General features: G+C 48.5%; 1 protein-coding gene across 7 annotated transcripts in view; it reads left to right on the top strand.

The window, feature by feature from the left end:
- Positions 1-23,612, top strand: part of AK9 (adenylate kinase 9) — a 160,785-nt gene that overhangs the window by 131,173 nt on the left and 6,000 nt on the right. For all 7 annotated transcript variants that reach the window (XM_008263360.5, XM_070073706.2, XM_089333824.1 and 4 more), the window contains 9 exons: positions 1,675-1,894; positions 3,483-3,548; positions 11,264-11,473; positions 11,799-12,017; positions 13,637-13,850; positions 16,785-16,986; positions 19,705-19,851; positions 19,948-20,168; positions 22,979-23,175. In XM_008263360.5, coding sequence (XP_008261582.4) covers positions 1,675-1,894; positions 3,483-3,548; positions 11,264-11,473; positions 11,799-12,017; positions 13,637-13,850; positions 16,785-16,986; positions 19,705-19,851; positions 19,948-20,168; positions 22,979-23,175 — 1,696 coding nt within the window. The remainder of the gene's footprint in view (positions 1-1,674; positions 1,895-3,482; positions 3,549-11,263; positions 11,474-11,798; positions 12,018-13,636; positions 13,851-16,784; positions 16,987-19,704; positions 19,852-19,947; positions 20,169-22,978; positions 23,176-23,612) is intronic.

Consider the following 23,612-nt stretch of genomic DNA (forward strand, 5'->3'; position numbering starts at 1 on the left):
GGATCAAAGAAGTTGAAGTTAAAAAATGAAGCTGCTAAAGCCTAAATAAAATAGCTGAATATTACGCAACCATTAAGATGTATTATAATGAAGACTTTATAATAGCATGAAAATGTTATTATATAATGTTGGATTCAAGAAGAAGGTGCAGGCGCAGGGTTGTGGAGTAGCAGGTAAAGCCACTGCCTGTGATGCTGGCATCCCGTATGAGGGCTGGTTCTGGTCCTAGCTGCCCTACTTCCAATCCAGCTCCCTGCTAATGCACTTGGGAAAGCAGCAGAAGATGGCCCAACTGCTCGGGCCCCTGCACCCACGTGAGAGACATGGATGAGGCTCCTGCTTCCTGGCTTCGGCCTGGCTCAGCCCTGGCCCATGTGGCCATTTGGGAAGTGAACCAGCAGATGGAAGATCTCTCTCTCTCTCTCTCTCTCTTCCTCTCTCTCTAGATCTCTGACCTTCAAAATAACTAAAGCTTTAAAAAAGAAGAAGAAGCTGCAGGTTGAGTACTGACTATAGCTAGCTAGGAGTTAGTTCTGATGTTCTGTCATGCAGTAGGGTAACTATAGATAAAGATAGTGGGCTGTAAATTTTTCCAACCTAAAAACTGGAAGAATGGATTTGAATCTTTTCACTTAAAAAATTATAAATGAGGAAATAAATATATGTGTACCATGATTGGACATTATGCAAAGTATATGAGTTTTGAAACATTACATAATAATCTCATAAATATGTACAATGTTTAATAATTTTAACTAGCTTTTTAGTTATATCTTAAAAGTTGCAAACTATTTATAATATGATAAAGAGATGGATACAAGAGGAATAAACTAGAAATAAATAAAACAAATGCTGGTGATCTCTGGGTTATGAGATTATGGATAATTTTACCTTTTCATTGTTTTCCTCTACTTTTGTATTTTTCTATAGTGAGATTGATTGTTTTTATGATCAGAAAAAGTTAGAAGGAAGAGTTAGAAGGAAGAGCAGTTGGAGGGGTAACGGTGTGTGTGTGATTTTTGATAGTACAATGCACCCTTCATTCCTGAAGGGCATTCAATGGGGAAAACAAGCAGCTTTTTGGAAATTCTAAATGAAAACTCTGAAGAGAGGTTGGGTGTAGAGGTGAAGACTTGGAAGTCGCCCAGAAAAGCCACAGTGGAGACAGGAGAAATGACTGTCCTGTATCTATTAGGATGTCCTTACTCGGAGGAGAACTCAAAACGTTTATGGAAATGCAATGAAAAGATATCACTTCTTGGCCTTTTGGCTAAGATCAAGTGTGTGAAGATATGTTTGCTGCCAAATATTGTTGAAATCCAGACATAGTTTCTTCAGGATACACATTTTCCATGAACCTTTTGAAGAATAAAACCATCTCACTTGGTGACTTTTTTGCACCGAAAGAAGTTTACCTTTTAATTCCATTTTCCATGAACTTTTTGAAGTACACTTGTATTATAATATAGATGTAAAATATTATACATTTAATACAATTTGGTATATTTGAGAGGAGAAATACCTTGTATACTATTGGAAAATTGAAGTTACCACAGTAAACTTTTGAAATTTTTCATTATACATCATTGAGATTCATCAACTTTTACATTCTTAGAGCCATTTATGATGAGATATTTTAAATAAAATAAAGTAAATAATGAAATGTCCACCTAGTTCTACAGGCTTCATACTCGACGGTTTCCCACGCTATCTAGAAGAGGCCCAGTTTCTTGGGGAACACGGATTTTTCCCAGATGCTGCGGTTTTCATACAAGTTGATGATCAAGATATTTCTGATCGCCTCCTTCCTTCCCAAATTAAAAAGTGGAAACTGAAACAACAGAAGAAATTAGAAAGGAAAAAACTCATCAAGGACATGAAGGCAAAAATCAGGGTGTGTATCCAGCACAAACGAATGGAAGCAAACCTGCTGGGCATGCAGTTAGATTGTAAAGTGGGCTTCTCAAAAACGTAACTTTCTGGTTAGATGCCACAGTAAGCGTGACAACATCGCCATCCAACACGAAGACTGTTTATCATGAGAGTTAAGAATGACTTGAGACTTTTGTGATGATGTACACACCCATGCTTGCCTCTCCCAGGCAAAGACAACACAGTGGTAGGACCCCCACTTCCCTGTGAGAGACACAGGAGCAGAGGGGCAGAGCACTGCCTATGCCGCAGGCTTAGAACCTCAGGGGCCTGCAGCAGGAGGGCAGCAGGTTTCAGGAGCCAAGCCACAGCCTTGTGCACCTGCTCCTTCCCTTTCACACCCCTGTGGCTTCACCCCTGGAGGGAGGCCATCCCTGCACCATGTTCCAGGCTAATTTCCCTAAGCATCCACTTGACCAAGGCACCCCAATAAGGTCTGAGCTCTGCATCCTGTTCCTAACTGTATTTCTCGGTGGAAACAAACACACAACTTGTCTGCAGCAGCTGGCACGCCATACGCCTTTCCATTTCCTAACCTGGAGTTTCATAAGCTAGCCTCATGCCCGCTGTGTGACATAGGAGTGAAGTCCTTTGAATTTCTCTTAACTCACCTGTAGAGTGAGATAACACCACCTGCCTTGCAGATATTTCTCAACATAAAACTATATATGTATTAATTACAGTGCATAGTGCTGGCAGATGCACAATAATTAAACTTGTAGACTCAGAATGTGTGTTTCATGAGTATTGAGTATTTAAAGGCCCCTCTTATTTACAGAGGCCTAAGCTAATCAGACCCCAAACCTGAAGGGAGCTCATTAGTTTTTATGCAAACCTTGGGGACATATAAAGGATCCACTGCATTAGACTGACAGTGTCAAGGTGGATGTTTGATGTGGCAGTTAAGTTACCTCTTGAGAAACCCACATTCCATATCAGAGAGCCTGGTTCAAGTCCCAGCTACTCTACTCCCAATCCAGCTGCTACTGCACACCCTGGGTGATGGCTCAAGTGCCTGGGTCCCTGCCACCCACACGAGTTACCTAGATTGAGTTCCAGGCTCCTGGCTTCAGCCTGGTCCAGCTCTCGCTGTTGTGGGCATTAGGGGGTGAGCCAAAAGATGGGAGCTCGCTCTCTCTCTCTCTCTCTCTCTGCCTTTCAAATGAAAAGAAGCTGAAAACAAAACAGATAAATTTACAGAATCCATATGCCAGGTCCGTGAGCATCTCCCAGGTCTATTTTCTGGGGCTGGCATTGTGGCACACAGCAGGTTAAGCTGCTGCCTGCGACGCCAGCATCCCATATCAGAGCGCTGTTCATCCCTCTGGAGAGGAATAGCCAACCAAGGGCCCAAGAGACAAGGATGCACCAACGCAGTCGCCACCACCACCATCACGTGCTTTCCTAGGATGTGCACCTGTCTTCCACCCAAATATGACTCCCACTTTGGAAAAAAAAGTTTACAAACATGTAGAAAGTGATTTTTGTCAGAAAAGAAAATCCTTTCTACATTAGCTATTGAAATGTTGAAATGTCTCTTTCTTTAACAGGCAGATATGATTGCTAAAAGACGGGCTGAACTTGTGTCAGACAGAGAGAGGAGGAGGAGAGGGGAGGTAAGTAAGCAAAGTGGGCTCTCGTCGTAAGGCAAGTGGAACAGCTGTCACCCGCCCTCCAAGAATGTAAAGGAAAAGGCACACTTAAAGAGTCGCAAGGGAGGGGCAGGAAACATGGCAGAGGCAAAGCTGCCTTGTGAGATGCCCACACCCCAAACTGGAGTGCCTGGGTTCCGGCGGAAGCTCTGCTTCTGGTGCAGCATCGCTGCTAAGGCCACGCCCCAGAAGGCAGCACTGATGGCTCGAGTACCTGAGTCCCTGCCACCCACAAGGGAGATGTAGACAGAGTTCCTAGACTCTGGCTTTCAGCCCGGCCCAGCCCTGGTTGTTGCAGGCATTTGGGGAGTAAACCAGCAGATCAAAGATATCTCTCTCTCTCTCTCTCTCTCTCTCTCTCTCTCTCTCTCGTGATCTGCCTTTCAAATAAATAAGTAAACTTTTTTATTTATAAAAAACTATTCTAATAAAAAAGGCTTTCCTGTTTTTTAAAAAAAATTTATTTATTTGAAAGGCAGTTACAGAGAGAGAGAGAGAGATAGAGAACTAGAGAGAGAGATCTAGAGAAATAGATCTTCCATCCGCTAGCTCACTCCCCAAATGGCAGTGGATCAGAAGTGGAGCAGCCAGGGCACATATGGGATGCCGGCACCACAGGCGGAGGCCTTACATGCCACACCACAGAGCCAGCCCCAGGTTTTTCATTTCTAAAAAATCTTTAAGGAAATACAGTTTATGTATGATGGGTGAAATTAAACATTTTTATTTTTCATCAATTTTAGTATTCTGTAGCTATCTCCAGTGAAGTTTCATTATACTTATAGTCAGAAAAATGAATACTTTGTAAAGAAAGAAACCCACCAAAGCTTTTTAAATAACCTAATATGGATGCAACCCTGCACTGAAAAACACATTTTAAATGAATAGCTTTACTTTCCACACCTCAAGCCAAAAGCCCAGGCTCACAGGCAAGGAGCTGAGAGGTGAGGGTATCCAGAGGCTGCAAGTCTCTCCGAAAAGCAGGTTAACGCCCTGGCCTGAAACACTGACATCCCATATGGGCACCGGTTCTAGTCTCAGCTGCTCCTCTTCCGATCCAGCTCTCTGCTGTGGCCTGGGAAAGCAGTAGAAGATGGCCCAAGTCCTTGGGCCCCTGCACCCACATGGGAGACCTGGAGGAAGCAGCTCGGCTCGGCACAGCTCCGGCCGTTGCGGCCAACTGGGGAGTGAACCAGCTGATGGAAGAGCGCGCGCTCTCTCTCTCTCTCTCCCTCTCCCTCACCTCTCTCTGTGTAACTTTTTCAAAACAATAAATAAATCTTTAAAAAAAAAAAAAAGGGAGGGAGGGAGGGAGGAGGGAAGGAGCTATCTGCTCTCCCGGGCTGGGGGTCAGAAGGGGCAGAGCCTCTGACCCTCAGACTCAGGTACCGTGCAGCATGCCTGGGACTGCTCCGTCCCCATCTGCTTACTCTCTGAAAAGGATGAACTTCGAAGATCACGGATTTTGTCCTGTGTAGACAGGAGCTATTCCCAAGTGGCCTGGCTGACCCGAGTAAATCCAGGGCGCCGAATCCCCTTGGGAGCGGCGGGCCGGCTGGCTCTGTCAGTATCTGAAGCAGCCTGAAAGTGAGGCTGTGACCGAGAGCCTGCGCCCTTCCCTATAGGCTGACCCTCAGGTCATCTGCTTCGCATCTACATAAAAATGTCCGGCAAACAGGGGGAAAGAGGAGAGAGGAATCTGAGTCAATGCAACTCCTCCAAGCACAGCACCAGACACCCTGCTGGGAGGTGGGGGTACCCAGGACTGCTGACGGCAAAGCAGCGAAGCCACCCTGCCTGGGCATGAAATGCTGGGAAGTGGGGGTACCCAGGACTGCTGACGGCAAAGCAGCGAAGCCACCCTGCCTGGGCATGAAACGCTGGGAAGTGGGGGTACCCAGGACTGCTGACGGCAAAGCAGCGAAGCCACCCTGCCTGGGCATGAAACGCTGGGAAGTGGGGGTACCCAGGACTGCTGACGGCAAAGCAGCGAAGCCACCCTGCCTGGGCATGAAACGCTGCAGGGGAGTGGCTGCTTTGTCAGAACAAAGTACTTAAAACCCGAAGTAGACTTAAAACCATTAGGCTGAGAACACCATAGCACCACCTAAAATCTCCATTCACTCAGTCAGTCCATCAGCAAACCAATGGAGCCCTGTGCCTGAGACGGTGTCAGACACTGGCAAATCAGCCATGGGTAACGCCTACTGGAACCCCGGGCGCCATTCTACCACTCGCTCCCTCATAGAATTACAGCTGGATTCTACAGAACATTTGAAGAGGAACTAACTCCACTACTTTACTGTTCCGAAATCTTGAAAGGGATGAGACAATGCTAAACTGTTTTTATGAGGCCAGCATCATTCTAACACCAAAACACAAAGACGCAACAGGAAAAGAAAGCTACGGACCAATGTCCTTGATAAGCACAAATTTTCAACAAAGTATCAGCAAACTGAATCCAATACTATGTCAAGGAAATCATGCGTGACGATCAAGTGGGATTTATCCCTGAGATGCAAGGGAGGTTCAACATTCACAAATAAATAAATGGCATAAGTGGAGGAAGGCCCAAGTCCTTGGGCCCCTGCACCCACGAGGGAGACCTGGAGAAAGCTCCTGGCTCCTGGCTTCAGATCAGCGCAGCTTTGGCCATTGAGGCCAATGAAGGAGTGAACCAGCAGATGAAAGACCTCTCCTCTCCTCTCCTCTTCTCTCTCTCTCTGTCTCTCTCTCTCTCTCTGCCTCCCCGTCTTTGTGTAACTCTGACTTTCAAATAAATAAATAAATCTTTTTAAAAAAAAATCGCATAAATCCTAGGTTGGTCTTCCTGCCTTTAACAAAAACCATTGCCACAGTAGGCACTTATGCTAGTGGTTAGCAGGCCTGCATCCCCTATCAGAGCGCCTGGGTTTGATAACTGGCGCTAGCTTCCGACTCCAGCATCCTGCTGATGTGAGTCCTTGGAGGCAGCAGTGATGGCCCAAATGATTTGGTTTCTGCCACCCTCACGGGGAAACCTGGGTTGCATTCCCTGCTCTGGCTCTGGCCAGGGCCCCAGCCCAGGAACAGTCCCCGTCGTTGCTGGTATTTGGGGAGTGAACTAGCACATGGGATATTGCCTCTCCCCTCTCTCTCTCTTATTGCCCTTAATGCCTGACTTTTTAGTAGCAAAAAAACACTTAAGAGAAACCCCTTCAACACCCGACTACTTGTATTAATCTCATAGGAAACATCGCCATCTTGTGGACATTTGGTCTCAGAGTCTGCTGCAAGAATGTATTTAAGCCAGCCCCTGTGTCTGCTGTTTCTTCTCTGTCCAGAATCTCCGCTGTCTTCCTGTCCACTGGCTCCTTCTCCAGTGTGCCCGGGTCTCTCAAGTGTTGAGCCGCCATCAGAAGGAGAAAGTCGGGAGGAACCAGGGCAGGGAGCCAGGGGAGACCGTGAGAATTGTTAGACTATGTCTGGGTGGATGCTAAACGGAGATACCGAGCCGAAGTATTCGGCAGAAGCCAAAGTCGCGGCCCAAATGAGGCGGAAGCAAGGGTGGGGAGTCAGCACCAGGCCGAGCCAGGTCGGATCTCCTCGGAGAAGGCAGCGTCTGGACGCCTGGGTCCGCGCTTGGGACTCTCCGTCCCTTTGCCGGCGCCACCGCCTGCTAACCTGCCAATTTCCTTTACGCTTACAAGTAAACGCCAAAGCCCCGCAGGAAAGGGTGACAGTTTTAAAGAGACCTGTGTGTCTTCAAAAACTTCAGGGAAGTACTTCCTGTTTTGCGTCCGTCCAGGCAGCTTTACGGTTTCCTGTGCCTTTCTGATGGGAAGACTGTGGCCATCGGAGGGTTCTCCTACCCTGGCCATCCCTGGCTGCATTCGAAGTGTTCTCCGCATCTTTCCTTGATTGGGACATGCGTACTTTGTTTCTATTTATTTAGTGCGGGGTTCATTAAGCCTCTTCATAAATGTATATTTTTTACTATATTTGGGGAAACGTCAGATACTTCTTCTTCAGCTATTTCTTCTGCCTCCTTTGCTGTCCATCTTCTGAAACTCTGAACTTTAAGTTACACCTTCGCTGGGGCTCCATGTGGCCCTGGGCTGTGAATTTTTTCAATATTTTTTCCTCTCCTCTACAAATTCACTGCTTATTCCTCTACATTCTACTATTAAGTTCATCCATTGTTTTTTTTTTTAATTTCAAACACTATTTTTTTAAGATCTAAATTTTCCCTTTGGCTTGTTTTTATTTTTTCTGTTTCCCTCTCGGGAGTTCTCTGTTAGTTTATTATGAGCGCATTTGCCTTTTCCTTGTAGGTCATGGTCATCATCACGGCTTTACATTTACGGTGCCAGCCTCTCACAGCAGAGCGCCCACTTGCAGCTCCTTCCCGTAGCTTCCTGGAGCATGAAGGAGGTAGCAGAGATGGCCCAAGTGACTGGGCTCCTGCCATCCGCGTGGGAGACCTGCGTGGAGCTCTTGACTCCCAGCTTTGGTCCCTGCAGGGGAGAGGGGCAGGCATTGCAGGCATTCAGAGAGTGAACCAGCAATGGAGAGCTCCCTCTCCCTTCCTCTCCATCTCTCTCCTGCTCGCTCGCTCTCTCTGCCTCTCAAGTAAATTTTTTAAATGTTTTAATGAAAGGAAGTCTTGTTTGGTAATTCTGACTACTGTCAGAACAGAGATAGAAATGTACTACTATTGTGGAGAAACATTTGGAAACTGAAGAGGGGGACACGTACTGCGACCCAGAAAGAAACTCTCGAATCGCGGGGAATCCAGACATACGGCTGAAGGTGCTAACTCAATAAACAGACACTTGGGGACAGTGTTCAAAGTCACAGGCACTCAGATGCACAATTAAGAATAAAAATTGGCCTGCGCCTCGGCTCACTAGGCTAATCCTCCGCCTCCGGAGCTGGTACTCTGGGTTCTGGTCCCGGTTGGGGCGCCGGATTCTGTCCCGGTTGCTCCTCTTCCTGTCCAGCTCTCTGCTGTGGCCCGGGAAGGCAGTGGAGGATGGCCCAAGTGCTTGAGCCCTGCACCCGCCTGGGAGACCAGGAGAAGCACCTGGCTCTTGGCTTCAGATTGGCACAGCGCACCGGCCATAGCGGCCATTTGTGGGGTAAACCAACGGAAGGAAGACCTTTTTCTCTGTCTCTCTCTCTCTTTCACTGTCTCACTCTGCCTTTAAAAAAAAAAAGAATAAAAATTGAGGAGCCAGTGTCATGGCACAGCAGGTTAAGCCACCGCCTGTGACACCTGCATCCCACACAGGTGCCAGTTCATGTCCCAGCTGCTCCACTTCTGATCCAGCTACCTGCTAACGTGCCTGGAAAAGCAGTGGAAGATGGCCCAAGTGCTTGGGTCCCTGTACCCACGTGGGAGACCTGAAAGAAGCTCCTGGCTCCTGGCTTCAGCGTTTGGGGAGTGAACCAGCAGATGGAAGAACTCTCTCTTCTCTCCCCTGTAACTTTGCCTTTCAAATAAATAATAAATTTTTAAAAAGAAAAAAAAAAGACTCAAAATTGACTAAAACTGGGAAATAGGCAAAAGAGAAATGTAAATTTGCCGAATTTTTGAAAAGCATATTTTAAAATAGAAGAATGGTTATATGAACTGTGACACTATGAAATACGACATGGCTGTTAAAAATAATAAGGTGCATATTCTGATAGGGAAAGAAATTTAAATATATTGTTAAGTATAGAAAATAAAATTACCCCATTTATTTTTACAATAAAATATAATTATATATATATATGTAGAAAAGTGTCCCAAAAGATTGTTAACCAAAACTGTTTCCAGGTGAGAGAGTAGAAATAAAGGTGGCAATATAAATAGGAGACTTTCAATTTTTATACTGTATATTTCTATATAAATTGATTTCTTTTTTAAAGATTTATTTATTTGAAAGGCAGAATGACAGGGAGGGACAAAGATAACTTGGTTTCTTTATAACCAAAATAATTCTCTTAAAAATTATACAATTTGGTGCCAGCACTGTGGCATAGTGGGTAAAGCCGCCACCTGCAGTGCCAGCATCCCATGTGGGCACTGGTTCAAGTTCCAGCTACTCCACTTCCCACCAGCTCTCTACTGTCACCTTGGAAGGCAGTGGAATATGGCCCAAGTCCTTGGGCCCCTGCACCCATGTAGGAGACCCGGAAAAATGTCCTGGCTTCGGATCAGCCTAACTCTGGCCATTGCAGCCATTTGGGGCCAGCAGATGGAGGACCTCTTTCTATCTCTCTGCTTCTCCTTCTCTCTCTGTATAACTCTGACTTTCAAATAAATAAATAGGTTTTTGAAAAAAAATTATACAATTTAACTTTGTTAAGATTTATGTATTCAGGGGCCAGTGCTATGGCACAATGGATTATTCCACCATCTGCAATGCCAACATCCCATGTGAGTGTCAGTTCGATTCCTGGCTGTTCCAATTCAGATCCAGCTCCCCCACTAATGTGCTAGGAAAGCAGCAGAGGATGGGCTACAGCTTTCCAGATCTCTCAGTTCTGAGGCTGGCGCTGTGGCACAGCGGTGCTGGCATCCAATATGGGTGCCGGTTCGAGGCTTGGCTTCTCCACTTCCCACCCAGCTCTCTGCTATGGCCTGGGAAAGCAGTAGAAGATGGCCCAAGTCCTTGGACCCCTGCACCCTGTGGGAGACCCGGAAGAAGCTCCTGGCTCCTAGGTTCGAACTGGCTCAGCTCTGGCCGTTGCAGCCATTTGGGGAGTGAACCATCACATGGAAGACCTCTCTCTCTCTCTCTGTCTCTCTAATTCTGCCTTTCAAATAAATAAATAAATCTTAAAAAAAAAAAAAAAAAAAGGCCAGGTCCATCCCTGGCTATTGCAGCCATTTGGGAAATGATTCAGCGGATGGAAGATAACCTCTCTCCCTCTCTCTCCTCTTTTTGTGTCACTCTGCCATTAAAACTTATTTATTTAAGTGTGTTAATTAATTTAATGCTTCCAACAACACAGTGAGATAGGTGCTTTTATTATTGTTTTTCAGGTAAGGAAACTAATCTTGACCTAGTTAGTATAACTGGCAAATGTTTTTATGCTTTTTAAACTACATTGAATATTATTTCTGAAGACCACCATAAACAGACAACAATCTAACAACTATAGACATAAGGGGCATGTAATATCTATTTACTTATGGGATCATCGTGGTGTCAGAGTCTGGAAGATGTTAAGTTTCTGAGTACTAAGCATTTAAAATCTTACTATGTTGGGGCTAGCGTGTGACATAGCAGGTAAAGCCGCCGCCTGCAGTGCCGGCATCCCATATGGGCACCAGTTTGAGTCCTGGTTGCTCCACTTCCAATCCAGCTCTCTGCTGATGTGTCTGAGAATGCAGCTGAGGATGGCCCAAGGGCTTAGGCCCCTGCACCCTCGTGGGAGACCAGATGAAGCTCCTGGCTTCAGCCTGACCCAGCACTGGCCATTGCAGCCATCTGGGAAGTAAACCCATAGATGAAAGATCTCTCTCTCCATCTCTCCCCCTCTCTCTGTAACTCTGACCTTCAAAATTAATTAAGATAAAACCTTACTGTGTTGCTAGATGAACGTTGCCACGTGATAGCAACCAAACACCCAGTCATCACGGATTCCTGCGGGTGGCTGGGGCAGCGGTCGGTCCGTGCGGTGAAAGGCGGTGTTTTCTCCCTTAGATGGGTCTGAGGGAAGATGAGGACATAAGCGAGGAGGAGCCTGAGGACGAAGAAGACGACATTGAGAACATCCTCGAGGAAGAGTTCCCGAAAGACGAGGAAGAGATGAGTGAGGAAGACGAAGAACAGGAAACCGAGGCAGTCGAGCGCCTGAAAAATGAACTGGGAGAGAAATTCGAGAGCGACTTAAACAACGCACAGATGATCCAGGTTGTCCCTTTCCCCTCATTGTTCAAAATTCAACACAGAACATTTGAGAGTGGAACAAAGGCAATTTGATTGGTGCCTTTTTTGTTTGTTTGTTTGTTTGTCTATAGCATTCCAATGGAAATGTCTATTTTAGGGCTAGATTCCCTTTTGTCTGTATCCCTTCACAAGCCCACAGATGGAGAGCCCCGTGGAAGCCTGAGTGAGGTTGGCTGGACTAGAAGTGGTCGGTCACCAACAGAGTCCTCGTGCAGTGACAATGCTGACTGCCTCCCACCCACCCCCCACCCCCAGTAAATCTATTTGGTTTTATGATTTCTCTCATCAGGACGAATTTGAGAAGTTTTTGATCCCAATCATTCTCATTAACGGGTCTCGGAAAATGCACATTGTACAGTATATGCTGAATACGAAGCTGAAGTCCCTGGTGGAGACGCGCGAGAGCATCTTTGAGAAGTGCTACCCAGTGCCGCTGCACCTTGCTCAGAAGATGCTCGCCTTCACCTACAGGCACATGAGCTCTTTTGGCTACTGGGACCCTGTGAAGGTAATTTCAGCAAATGTGCCTGAAAGCCATCTTCCTCCCTCCTCACTCCCTCCTTCCCTCCCTCCCTCCTTTCCTGCCTCCCTCCCCTCCCTCCCCTCCTTCCTCCTTCCTTCCTTCCTTCCTTCCTTCCTTCCTTCCTTCCTTCCTTCCTTCCTTCCCCCTTCCTTCTTCCCTTCCTTCCCCCTTCCTTCTTCCCTTCTTCCTTTCTTTTATATATCCAGGAAGAAGAACAGCTAATTTCAAAAACTAAGCGTTGTGTAGTATCCTTAACCAGCTCTAAAAATCCTTAGGGATTTGAAATGAAATTAAACTTTCATCCTGTCTCTTATTACCAAGCATATAACCCAGAGCAGACATGACTCCCACCCCCTGCATGTACCCCTATGTTTCTCCTCATCCTTAGCATTTACTCTCAGCCATGAACTTCACCCCCACCCCAGCCCAAGAATGGTGCCCTGTGGCCGCTGTGCGTCTGTACATCTGCCTGTACCCTCAGGGAGAGCCCTACAGCCATATCGCTGCACACCTGCTCTGCCAAATGCAGGCACAGCTGGTGATGGGCCATCGGATGCCACGCAAAGATTTCCAAACCTGCCATCGGTTAAGCACCCATTGCAAAAAAACGTGGGCCCACACTGCTCCGCTCCACTGCAGACCTACACCCTAGGCTGCCTTGGGTGGTTCTGTCTTCCTTTCATGACTGCTGCTAATGTCCCTGGGAGTGGCTCTGCCTCTGGACAAAAATGTGGAAAGGAGCTCGGTGGGAGTTGTACCACCAGTGGATCCCAAAAGATCACCCTGGAACCGACCTGCATGAGCGTGCTCCAGCTGCCACACAGACAGCAGGGACACAACGACTTAGCCAGTGAAACTGCACTTTCTCACGGTTCCGGGCAGCAAGTCTGCAATGCAGGTGCCGGCAGGTTTGGCTGCTCTGGGGCCCCGCCCCTTGGCCTGCAGGCGGTTGCTCTGGTGTGAGCTCTTGCCGCCTTTCCCCCACACAAGCCCCTGCAGCCTCTTCCCCTTTCTAAGGGCACTGGTCCTGTGGGGTTAGGGCCCCATCCTATGCCCTCGCTGAATCTCCATTACCTTCTGAAAGACGTTGTCTTCAAACACAATGTCTAGGGATTGGGATTCCAAGACATGCATTATGGGGGGGGCGGGGGGATTCACTCCACAGCTCCGCTGTAGGAGCCAGCCTGTTTGTAGCGATCAGCCAGCCCAGGAATAAACGTAACCCATAGCCCCTTGACAGAAACACTCAATGTATGCTAAAGACATTATAAAGAAGGCCATCTCTAGTCGTAATAAGGTGAAAGCCAATTAAGATACGTTGCACTGATCATATGTGGGTAGCATTTATACTTTTCACAGTTACTTGATATTAATATTTGATTAGAATAGTTTTCCTACACTGTAAGAGGTTTTTCTTAATTTTTTTTATATTATAGACTTTTTTTCCCCAGAAACTATTTAAGGAATACAAATTTCGTGCATTTCATAAATACAATTTTAGGAACATAGTGATTTTTCCCATCGTACCCCACTCCCACCCCTTCCACTGTATGTGGGAGAAATGTCCAGATGAAAGCTAACTCACAAATCCAATTGTGTTACAGCTGAGTGAAGGAGAGACAATCAAGCCAGCTGAAAATGCAGAGAGCCCAATTTATCCTATAATCCATCGCCAGTATATTTACTTTTTGTCTAGTAAGGAAACTAAAGAAAAGTTTATGAAAAACCCCATCAAATATATCCGCCAACCCAAACCTAAGCCCACCGTGCCCATTCGGATTGTAATTGTGGGGCCTCCAAAATCCGGAAAAACCACAGGTGAGCATGGGCTTGTCTTTGTTTTCCTTGGACACAAGAAGATCCCCAGGGCCCCTTGTTCAGGAAACCAGCTACCACAGTTGACTCAAAAAGACAAGCAAACCTGCATGGACCAATAACCACTGGAGAGAAGGCCTTCAAACATCTAACGAGGGCGGGCATCTGGCTTAATAGTTAAGATGCCACTAGAGAGGCCACATCTCATATCAGAGTGTCTGGGGCTTGAGTCCCAACTTCGCTCCTACTCCAGCTTCCTGCTTATGTACCTGCTGGGAGGTAGCTGCTGATGACTTGAGTAGTGGGGCCACTGCCACCCACATGGGAGACCTGGATTGAGTTCCTGGCTCCTGGCCTTGGCCAGAACTATACCTGGCCATTGTAGGCATAGAGGGTGGGGGAGGGAGGCAGCAGATGAGAGATCTCTGTCAGTCTCTCTCTTCCTATGTCCCTCTGCTTTTCAAAAAAAAAAAAATGTGTGTGTATCACAATTATAAAATAGCCCAGGATCAAATAATTTTTGAGAAAAATTACATTGAATTTTCCATGAATTAAAAACTCAAGATAACGCCTATGTTTTTGGAAACTTCTCCATGCCAGGAAAAAAGAGTAAGCCTTCTAGTTTATTTTAATTTATTTTTTGTTAAGAATGTAGTCTGTATAATGAAAAAAGAAACAAAGGATATAAATCCATCTTTAAGTTAACATAAGCCTGATATCAGGACTTAAAGATCATACAGTGGGGCAGGTGCTGTGGTGCAGCGGGTTAAGCCTCCGCTTAGGTCCTCTGTGCCTGTATCGGAGCGCCTGGGATCGAGTCCTGCCTTTGTGTCTGCTGCTTCCGCTAACATAAATGGGAGGCAGCAGATGATGGCTCCAGTGCTGAGCCCCTGCCACCCATGTGAAAGCCCCCGATGGACCTCCTGGCTCCTCGCTTCATCCTGACCCAGCCCCAGCTCTTGTGGCCGTTTGGGGAGTGAGCCAGCAGCTGAAAGATCTCTGTCCCTCTCTGTGTGTCTCTTCCTCTCTCTGTCGCTCCTTCAAGTAAGTAACTAAATAAATACATAAGAAAGATAACACGGCCGGCGCCGTGGCTCAATGGGCTAATCCTCTGCCTTGCGGCGCTGGCACACCGGGTTCTAGTCCCGGTCGGGGCACCGGATTCTGTCCCGGTTGCCCTTCTTCCAGGCCAGCTCTCTGCTATGGCCCAGGAGTGCAGTCGAGGATGGCCCAAGTCCTTGGGCCCTGCACCCGCATGGGAGACCAGGAGGGGCACCTGGCTCCTGGCTTCGGATTGGCGTCATGCGCCGGCCGCAGCACGCCGGTCGCAGCGGCCATTGGAGGGTGAACCAATGGCAAAAGGAAGACCTTTCTCTCTGTCTCTCTCTCTCACTGTCCACTCTGCCTGTCAAAAAAAAAAAAAAAAAGATGAAAGATAATACAATAAAAGAAATCAAAGCTAATATCATTTGTATTTGTAGTCAGATATCCTAAGTGAAACATCATGAAATTAACAATAATAGTTTATTAAAATAGTATATGAGAGGTGTTCCAAAAGTTCATGGAAAATGCACTTGGGCCTTCTTCCACTGATTTCCTCAGGCCATAGCAGAGAGCTGGATCAGAAGTGGAGCAGGCAGGACTTGAACTGGCACCCACATGGGATGCTGGCACTGCAGGCAGAGGCTTAGCCTACTATGCCACAAGCACCATTTTTAAACAAGATGTCCACGTTTTTGGTTGTGTTTTTTTTTTTTTTTTACAGGCAGAGTGGACAGTGAGAGAGAGAGACAGAGAGAAAGGTCTTCCTTTACCATTGGTTCACCCTCCAATGGCCGCTGCGGCCGGTGTACTGCGGCTGGCGCTTCGCGCTGATCCGAAACCAGGAGCCAGGTGCTTTCCCTGGTCTCCCATGTGGGTACAGGGCCCAAGGACTTGGGCCATCCTCCACTGCACTCACGGGCCATAGCAGAGAGCTGGCCTGGAAGAGGGGCAACCAGGACAGAATCCGGTGCCCCAACCGGGACTAGAACCCTGTGTGCCAGCGCCACAAGGCGGAGGATTAGCCCATTGAGCCATGGCGCCGGCCCAAGATGTGCACTTTTAAAGCTTAATTATTGGGACTGGCACTGTGGCACAGTAGCTTAAAGCCCACACTATGTATTTGCATCAAAACATCACATGATGATCATGACCGGCACCGCGATTCACTTGGCTAATCCTCCGCCTGTGGCACCGGCATCCGGGGTTCTAGTCCCGGTCGGGGCGCCGGATTCTGTCCCGGTTGCTCCTCTTCCAGTCCAGCTCTGCTGTGGCCCAGGAAGGCAGTGGAGGATGGCCCAGGTGCTTGGGCCCTGCACTCGCATGGGAGACCAGGAGAAGCACCTGGCTCCTGACTTCAGATCAGAACAGCACATCGTAGCGGCCATTTGGGGGGTGAACCAACGGAAAGGAAGACCTTACTCTCCGTCTCTCTCTCTCTCTCTCTGTCTAACCTCTGCCTGTCCAAAAAAACAAAAAACAAAAACAAAAACAAACAAACAAACAAAAAAACATGATGCCCCAGAAATATGTGCAATTTCTAGTGGATCAATTAGAATCTTTAAAAATATACATAGGCTATCTAGCAGAGCCCTCAGAAACGTTGTCACCTCATGCAGAAGGAAGAAAACATTTAAGCATCTGTTTGGTTATTAAAAAAAAGAAGAAGAAAACAGAATTGGCTCATTAGCCAGATCTATTAGCCACATACCCGAAGGACTGGCAGGAGCTGATCTTTGGCAATTATTCATGCAGTAAAATGTGGCAATTTTAACTTTAGGAAATTCTTTGAGTCACGGGAAGATGAGCTGCCTGCTGATGTCATTCGGCAGAGGCTGAAAGTGAGCTTGAGTGGGGAATTTTTGAAACCAGGTGTTAATGCTTTGTGTTTTTCAGTGGCCAAAAAAATTGCAAATGAATACGGCTTAAAGCGCTTGTCTATGGGGGAAGCTCTGCGGTCCGTGTTAAACCACCACCAAGAGGCAGAGCTGGCCCTTATGCTGAACTGGCATCTCTGCAAAGGCAAGGCAGCACCGGACGAACTGGCCATTCAGGCCTTGGAACTGTCTCTGATGGAAAGCGTGTGCAATACAGCGGGGTACGTGATTGAAGGGTTCTGGAACGCCCACCGGCGTTTGTTGAGGGTGGGATCCACTTCTTGGGCTGTGAGCCGCTGGGTGGTTGCACAGCTTGATTTTCCCTCCAGCTAACAACCCGGCTGCACACTCAGAGGCCAGAGTAGCCGGCAAGCCTCTGCTGTCCCAGCGCAACCCCTGCGCTGTCCAAAAGCCTCCAGGCTTACACAGTCCACAGAGGAGGCCCACGTGACTTCCAGCTCCGGGTGGAGCTTCTCACCAGCCCATGAAATAATGGTTGGGGCGGGTGTTTGGCACAGCAGTTAAGGCGCCACTTGGCACACCCACATCCCATCTCAGAGTCGCTGGGTTGTTCCCAGCTCCAATACCAATCCCCTTCTTGCTAATGAGCACCGTGGGAGGCAGCAGTGACGGCTGAGGTAGTTGGGTCCCTGCCACCTACATGGGAGACCCAGAGTTCCAGGGTCCTGGCTTCAGCCTGGCCCAGCCCCAGCTACTGCAGGCGTTTTGGGAACAAGTCAGTGCGTGGGAGATATCCTCTCTCTCTCTCTCTCTCTCTCTCTCCCTCTCTCTCTCTCCCTCTCTTGCAAGTCAATCAATAATGGAGGAGGGGTATCCTCCTCTGCTGTTCCTGTGGACATGGTCTCTCGCTGGCCCAGCCCTCTGCACAGGGAGCAATGTCCCTCCCTTAATGCTACCTCTGGACAAGACAGCTGCGTGCTTGGGCTCTCCCTCCTGTTTGCAGCCCTCCACCTGCCCAGTGCTCCCAGCACCAGCACCGCCCAGGGCCTGAGCACGGTTCCCTGACCTAGGCTCCCGCAGCGTCCTTTAGGTTGGTGCACATTAGAAGCTTCCTTGCCCTTCCTTGCCACTGGCCATGAACCAAGTCCCTGGACAGCTCTCCTAAGTCTGTGGTGGAGGGCAGGGCATCAGACGTTTTCCCCGGAGAAGGCACTGGGACTTAAAACTGAGTTACTCCCTCAGGTGTTCAGCTTTGCACAGCAGAGAGCTCAGTTAGGGCAGTCCTCGTAGAGCTGTGGAGGTTTTACTCCACCTTAATCTCAGTGCACTGCTCACCCACTCTGAATTCCCCTAACCCTGAGAGCTGCACGTAAGACCCTTCACAGGGCACAGGAGCCGAGCTGCTGTGTACTGGAAACCCCAGTGGCACCCACAGCCACCCTCTCATAGGCTGGCCTGCAGGTGCCCACTTGCAGTCATCCCTGCCGTGGAGTTTAGACCTAGAGACCTCTGTGGAGCTGTCTCAGACCACAGCAGCCCAGACTCAGGACGCCCGTCCAGCGCCCTTGCTTGCTCCCCACTCACGGTGGGGATCCATGCACAGCCTGTGTTCCTGCTGTCAGCCTGACAGTCCCAGTCTCGCTCCCTCTGACTGCTTACGCCGTCTCCATTGTGTCCGCTCAGAGCCGTGTGTGCAGGATCCTGATGGAACAGTTTCCCCTGGGTATCACCAAGCCCCTCTCGCCAGCCCCGTCTGCATCCCCAGCCTCCTCGCAAGGCCCTCAGCTCAAAAGCAAGCCTAGAACACCTTTCCCTGTTTGCTCAGCCCACCACCAAGACACTTGTATTGAGCATCTAACCTGTGCCGGCTCCTGTTCTAATTGTTTCACATACCTGATTGCCAAGCTTTAAAACAACCCCAAGGGTTTAACGTTGTTAAACTGGGACTCAGGGAACTCAAATCAGGTTTCAGATCTAGATCTGTATGCCGCTGAAACCTGTCCTGGGTACCATTTTGCGGTTAGAATAGCCATTTGAACATACTGTTCACTTCTTGAATTGTGCCAAAGCCTTGCTCTATGATGCCCAACAGATGGATCCCCAGCTCTCTCCTGCCTCTGCCTTCTGAACCATGTACTGCCTGACTCAGTGCCTGAGCAGACCGAAGCAGTTCAAGAAAAGCCAAACTGGAAGGAGAGACATTGAGTTACATAAAGCAAAGGCGCAGGGCTACTGCTAAAGAGAGGAACTCATTCTGGAAGACTGAAGGAAAGAAATGTAGAATTTTGGCCGGCGCCGCGGCTCACTAGGCTAATCCTCCACCTAGCGGTGCCGGCACACTGGGTTCTAGTCCCGGTCGGGGCGCTGGATTCTGTCCCGGTTGCCCCTCTTCCAGGCCAGCTCTCTGCTGTGGCCCGGGAGTGCAGTGGAGGATGGCCCAAGCGCTTGGGCCCTGCACCCCATGGGAGACCAGGATAAGTACCTGGCTCCTGCCATCGGATCAGCGCGGTGCGCCGGCTGCAGTGCGCCAGCCGCAGTGGCCATTGGAGGGTGAACCAATGGCAAAAGGAAGACCTTTCTCTCTGTCTCTCTCTCTCACTATCCACTCTGCCTGTCAAAAAAAAATATAGAATTCTTACTTTTGTTTTCTAAATTTACATATTTTATTTATTTAAAAGACCAAGAGAGACAAAGAGAGTGTGCTCCCATATGTTGGTTCACTCCCCAAAGGCCCCCCAACAGCCAAGACTGGGCCAGGCTGAAGCCAGGTCTGCCATGTGGGAGGCGGGGACTTGAGTACTTGAGCCGTCATCTGCTGCCTTCCAGAATGTGCATTAGCAGGAAGCTAGAACTGGAAGCGGAGCCGGGTTCTCAAACCCAGGCGCTCTGATACGGGAGGCGGGTGTCCCAAGCCGTGTCCTCACCGCTGCATCACAGACCTGTCCTAGAACTTCTGTTTTCACGTTTCTCTCGGTCAGAGTCGTCATCGATGGGTACCCTGTAACTCCACACCAAATGAACCTCTTGGAAGCCAGGTCAATCATTCCCATGATCATCTTTGAGTTGGATGTGCCTTCCAAAGAGATTTTCAAAAGGCTGATCCTGGATAAAAAAATGGAGCAGAGGTAATGTACCTAATGAAAAAGTGAACTGTAATTATCCAAGGGAAAAAAAAAGTTTGCTTTTCACAGCCCTTTCCATTCCTTCTGTTCCCCTATTAGTTTCCCGTATCCGTTGCACAACAGTGCACAAATTATAGCTGTCAAAAATGCAAAGTACCGCAAAAATGTTGTCGAGATTCGGCAATATTACCAGCAGCAGCACCGAAACTGGTGCGTGATTGACGGATTTCACAGCAAATGGTGGGTGTGGAATGAAGTCATGAAGAATATTCAAATGGTGAACAATTACATGCAAACATACCTGGATAGAATAAAAGCAGGTGAGGAAACATTTTAAAAGGTATAGAGTAAAATGTGAATTTGAAGTCTAAACGCAGCTAGCTCGTGTTCCTGTAGCTCATCCTGTTTGAATGTTTGTCCCAGCGATCTTAGCAAGTATTTCAAATCCAGAGTACCATTCAGTTACTGGCGCGCTATGCTCTGAAGGCTCCGTGATCCCCCAGCATGCCTGGGTTGAAGCCAACCCCCCAGTGCAATAGTATGAAGAGGTGTGGCCTGTGGGCGGTGTCTAGGCCATATGAGTGCTTCCGCTCTCTGGAAAGGGATTAGTGCCCTCTTTTTTTTTTTTTTTTTTTTTTTTTTTTTTTTTTTTGACAGACAGAGTGGACAGTGAGAGAGAGAGACAGAGAGAAAGGTCTTCCTTTGCCGTTGGTTCACCCTCCAATGGCCGCCGCGGCCGGCGCGCTGCGGCCGGCGCACCGCGCTGATCCGATGGCAGGAGCCAGGAGCCAGGTGCTTATCCTGGTCTCCCATGGGGTGCAGGGCCCAAGCACCTGGGCCATCCTCCACTGCACTCCCTGGCCACAGCAGAGGGCTGGCCTGGAAGAGGGGCAACCGGGACAGAATCCGGCGCCCCGACCGGGACTAGAACCCAGTGTGCCGGCGCCGCTAGGCGGAGGATTAGCCTAGTGAGCCGCGGCGCCGGCTATTTTTTTTTTTTTGACAGGCAGAGTGGACAGTGAGAGAGACAGAGAGAAAGGTCTTCCTTTGCCGTTGGTTCACCCTCCAATGGCCGCCGCGGCCGGCACGCTGCGGCCGGTGCACCACGCTGATCCGATGGCAGGAGCCAGGAGCCAGGTGCTTTTCCTGGTCTCCCATGGGGTGCAGGGCCCAAGTACTTGGGCCATCCTCGATTGCACTCCCGGGCCACAGCAGAGAGCTGGCCTGGAAGAGGAGCAACCGGGACAGAATCCGGCGCCCCGACCGGGACTAGAACCCGGTGTGCCGGCACCGCTAGGCGGAGGATTAGCCTAGTGAGCCACGGCGCCGGCCAATTAGTGCCCTCTTAAAAGAGACTCGCAGGGGACCGCCACTCCCCCATGAAAGGGCGCCTCTGCATGCCATTCTTCTTAGTAGCTGGGAAATGGAGCGCGTGGGCTCTGAGGAGGGGGCCACAGCATCCAGCACATTACTCCAGGACCAAGCCCTGTCCTCAAACACTGTAATCCAATGGGCATCTGCCCGTGTTCTTTGCTGCTTCAGGGCCACCTGTATCTGATGGATTTGAAGTCAGTTTTATTTATTTATTTATTTATTTATTTGCATTCTGTATTTCTTTTGTAGGCTGTTCAAATGATGTTTCCCTGTCAGGGGCCCAAGGTTTACTCTACCCAGTGAGATGGGGCAAGGCCAGGGCTAAAAGATGAGATTCCTCGTCATTCTGCCACATTCCAGAACAAGATGTGAACATTGTCAGATGTCATTAAGAATATCCCAAGAATCAGAAAGAGATATTTAGGTGCCTTTCAAGACTAAATTACTAAACCTGTGATTTAAATCACTGAACTGCTTAGGATTAGTGAGGTTCAGCACATTTGCACTAAAGAACAACAAAGGAGAGGCTGGAGTTGTGGCATAGTGGGTAAAGCCACCGCCTATAGCAATGGCATTCCATAGGCTCCGGTTAGAGTCCTGGCTGCTCCTCTTCCGATCCAGCCCCCTGCTAATGCACCTGGGAAAGCAGTACAAGATGGCCTAAGTTGGCCAGCGCCATGGCTCAATAGGCTAATCCTCTGCCTGCAGCGCTGGCAGCCTGGGTTCTAGTCCCAGTCGGGGCGCCAGATTCTGTCCTGGTTGCCCCTCTTCCAGTCCAGCTCTCTGCTGTGGCCAGGGAGTGCAGTGGAGGATGGCCCAAGTGCTTGGGCCCTACACCCGCATGGGAGACCAGGAGAAGCACCTGGCTCCTGGCTTCGGGTCAGCGGGGTGTGCCGGCCACAGTGGCCATTGAGGGGTGAACCAATGGCAAAGGAAGACCTTTTTCTCTGTCTCTCTCTCTCTCTCACTGTCCACTCTGCCTGTCAAAAAAAAAAAATGGCCCAAGTCCTTGGGCCCATGCACCCACATGGGTGACCCAGAAGAAGCTCCTGGCTCCTGGCTTCGAATCGACACAGCTCCAGCCACTGCAAGCATTTGGGGAGTGAACCAGTGGATGGAAGACCTCTCTTTCTCTGCCTCTGCCTGTCTGTAAAAATTAAAAGATAATCAGTAATTTTATTTTGGTGCAAAAATATTAAAATCTATTCAGTGTTTTCGTAAAATACATATTCCATGAACTCTTCATTCAAATGTATTCACACATTTCTGTATATGTACACATATAAATATTATTTATAACAGATACATATCATTTATACTAAGAACTAAAACACTCATCAACAGATAAATGACTGAGTAAATTTTATGTATACAGTGGAATACTGTACATCAGTGAAAAAGAATTAGGTAAATTATGTAAACTGATATAGAAAGATGTCAAAAATACTAATAACTGATTAAAAAAAAGCAAGCTGCAGAATAAGGCTTACAATAGAGTGGCAAAAGCCTACCACGTGCAGGATACATGGATCTAGAGAAATGTGTAGGAAAAGTGAGAGGAGGATCTGCACCTGCAGGGGTCACCATGCCAGAGAGCTGCAGGATTGAGAGGAGGGAGGTATGGATTAGACCTTCTGTGTCTTCTACTTTGTGTTTTATTGTTTGGAATTTTACAGTGGGTACATATTGGCATGGTGCCAGGTCACTGAAAGTATGTTAACTGTTAAAATCGCAGTAATTCATGTGTTAATAACAGGAAAAGCCGCCTGCATTGACAACCTATGCATCACACCTCAAGACCTGGTTTCTCGCCTGGGGGAATTTGGACAGTTCTGCCCTGTCAGCCTGGCAGAAGCCAATGAACTGTTTGACTGCTCTGTAAATGAATCCTTGGAATTTGCAGCAGAGTTCCGTGGGCACTATTATAAAATGCATTCGTGGGAAAAACTACAGGTGGGTTTGCTCCTCATCGCAAATGTGTGCTATTCTTGGAATTCATCAGATAGGAAAGGGTGGGTGCAGCTGGGAGCACCCAGAAACTCAAGGCCAGGAGCCCCACCACTGGGCCTGTGACTGTCTGGAAACACGGCACAAGCCGGCCATCCCTGATGGCTCCTTAGCCTGGGCTAGCCCAACAGGCAGGGGAGAGCCAGCGTGAGCCCCACCAACGGGGCGGGTCCGGAGCATCAAGGGTCTGGCCCTCGGGTGGGCATCCGGGACATTCAGCTCCAAGGGCTTCAGAAAAGAAGTCCAAGGCACCTAAAGGAAATGAAAGTTGGCCCCCCCCCAAAAAAAAAGTCCTCTGTGCTTTGAATCGGCTTTGCATCACCAGAATTCCCGGGATACCTTTACAATCATCTCTTGGTACCCATCAGGGCTCAGGACACCTG

The sequence above is a fragment of the Oryctolagus cuniculus genome, chromosome 5 (genome assembly GCF_051225735.1).
Source record: "Oryctolagus cuniculus isolate XC-2025 breed Fujian yellow rabbit chromosome 5, ASM5122573v1, whole genome shotgun sequence".
In the NCBI taxonomy this organism is placed as follows: Eukaryota; Metazoa; Chordata; class Mammalia; order Lagomorpha; family Leporidae; genus Oryctolagus; species Oryctolagus cuniculus.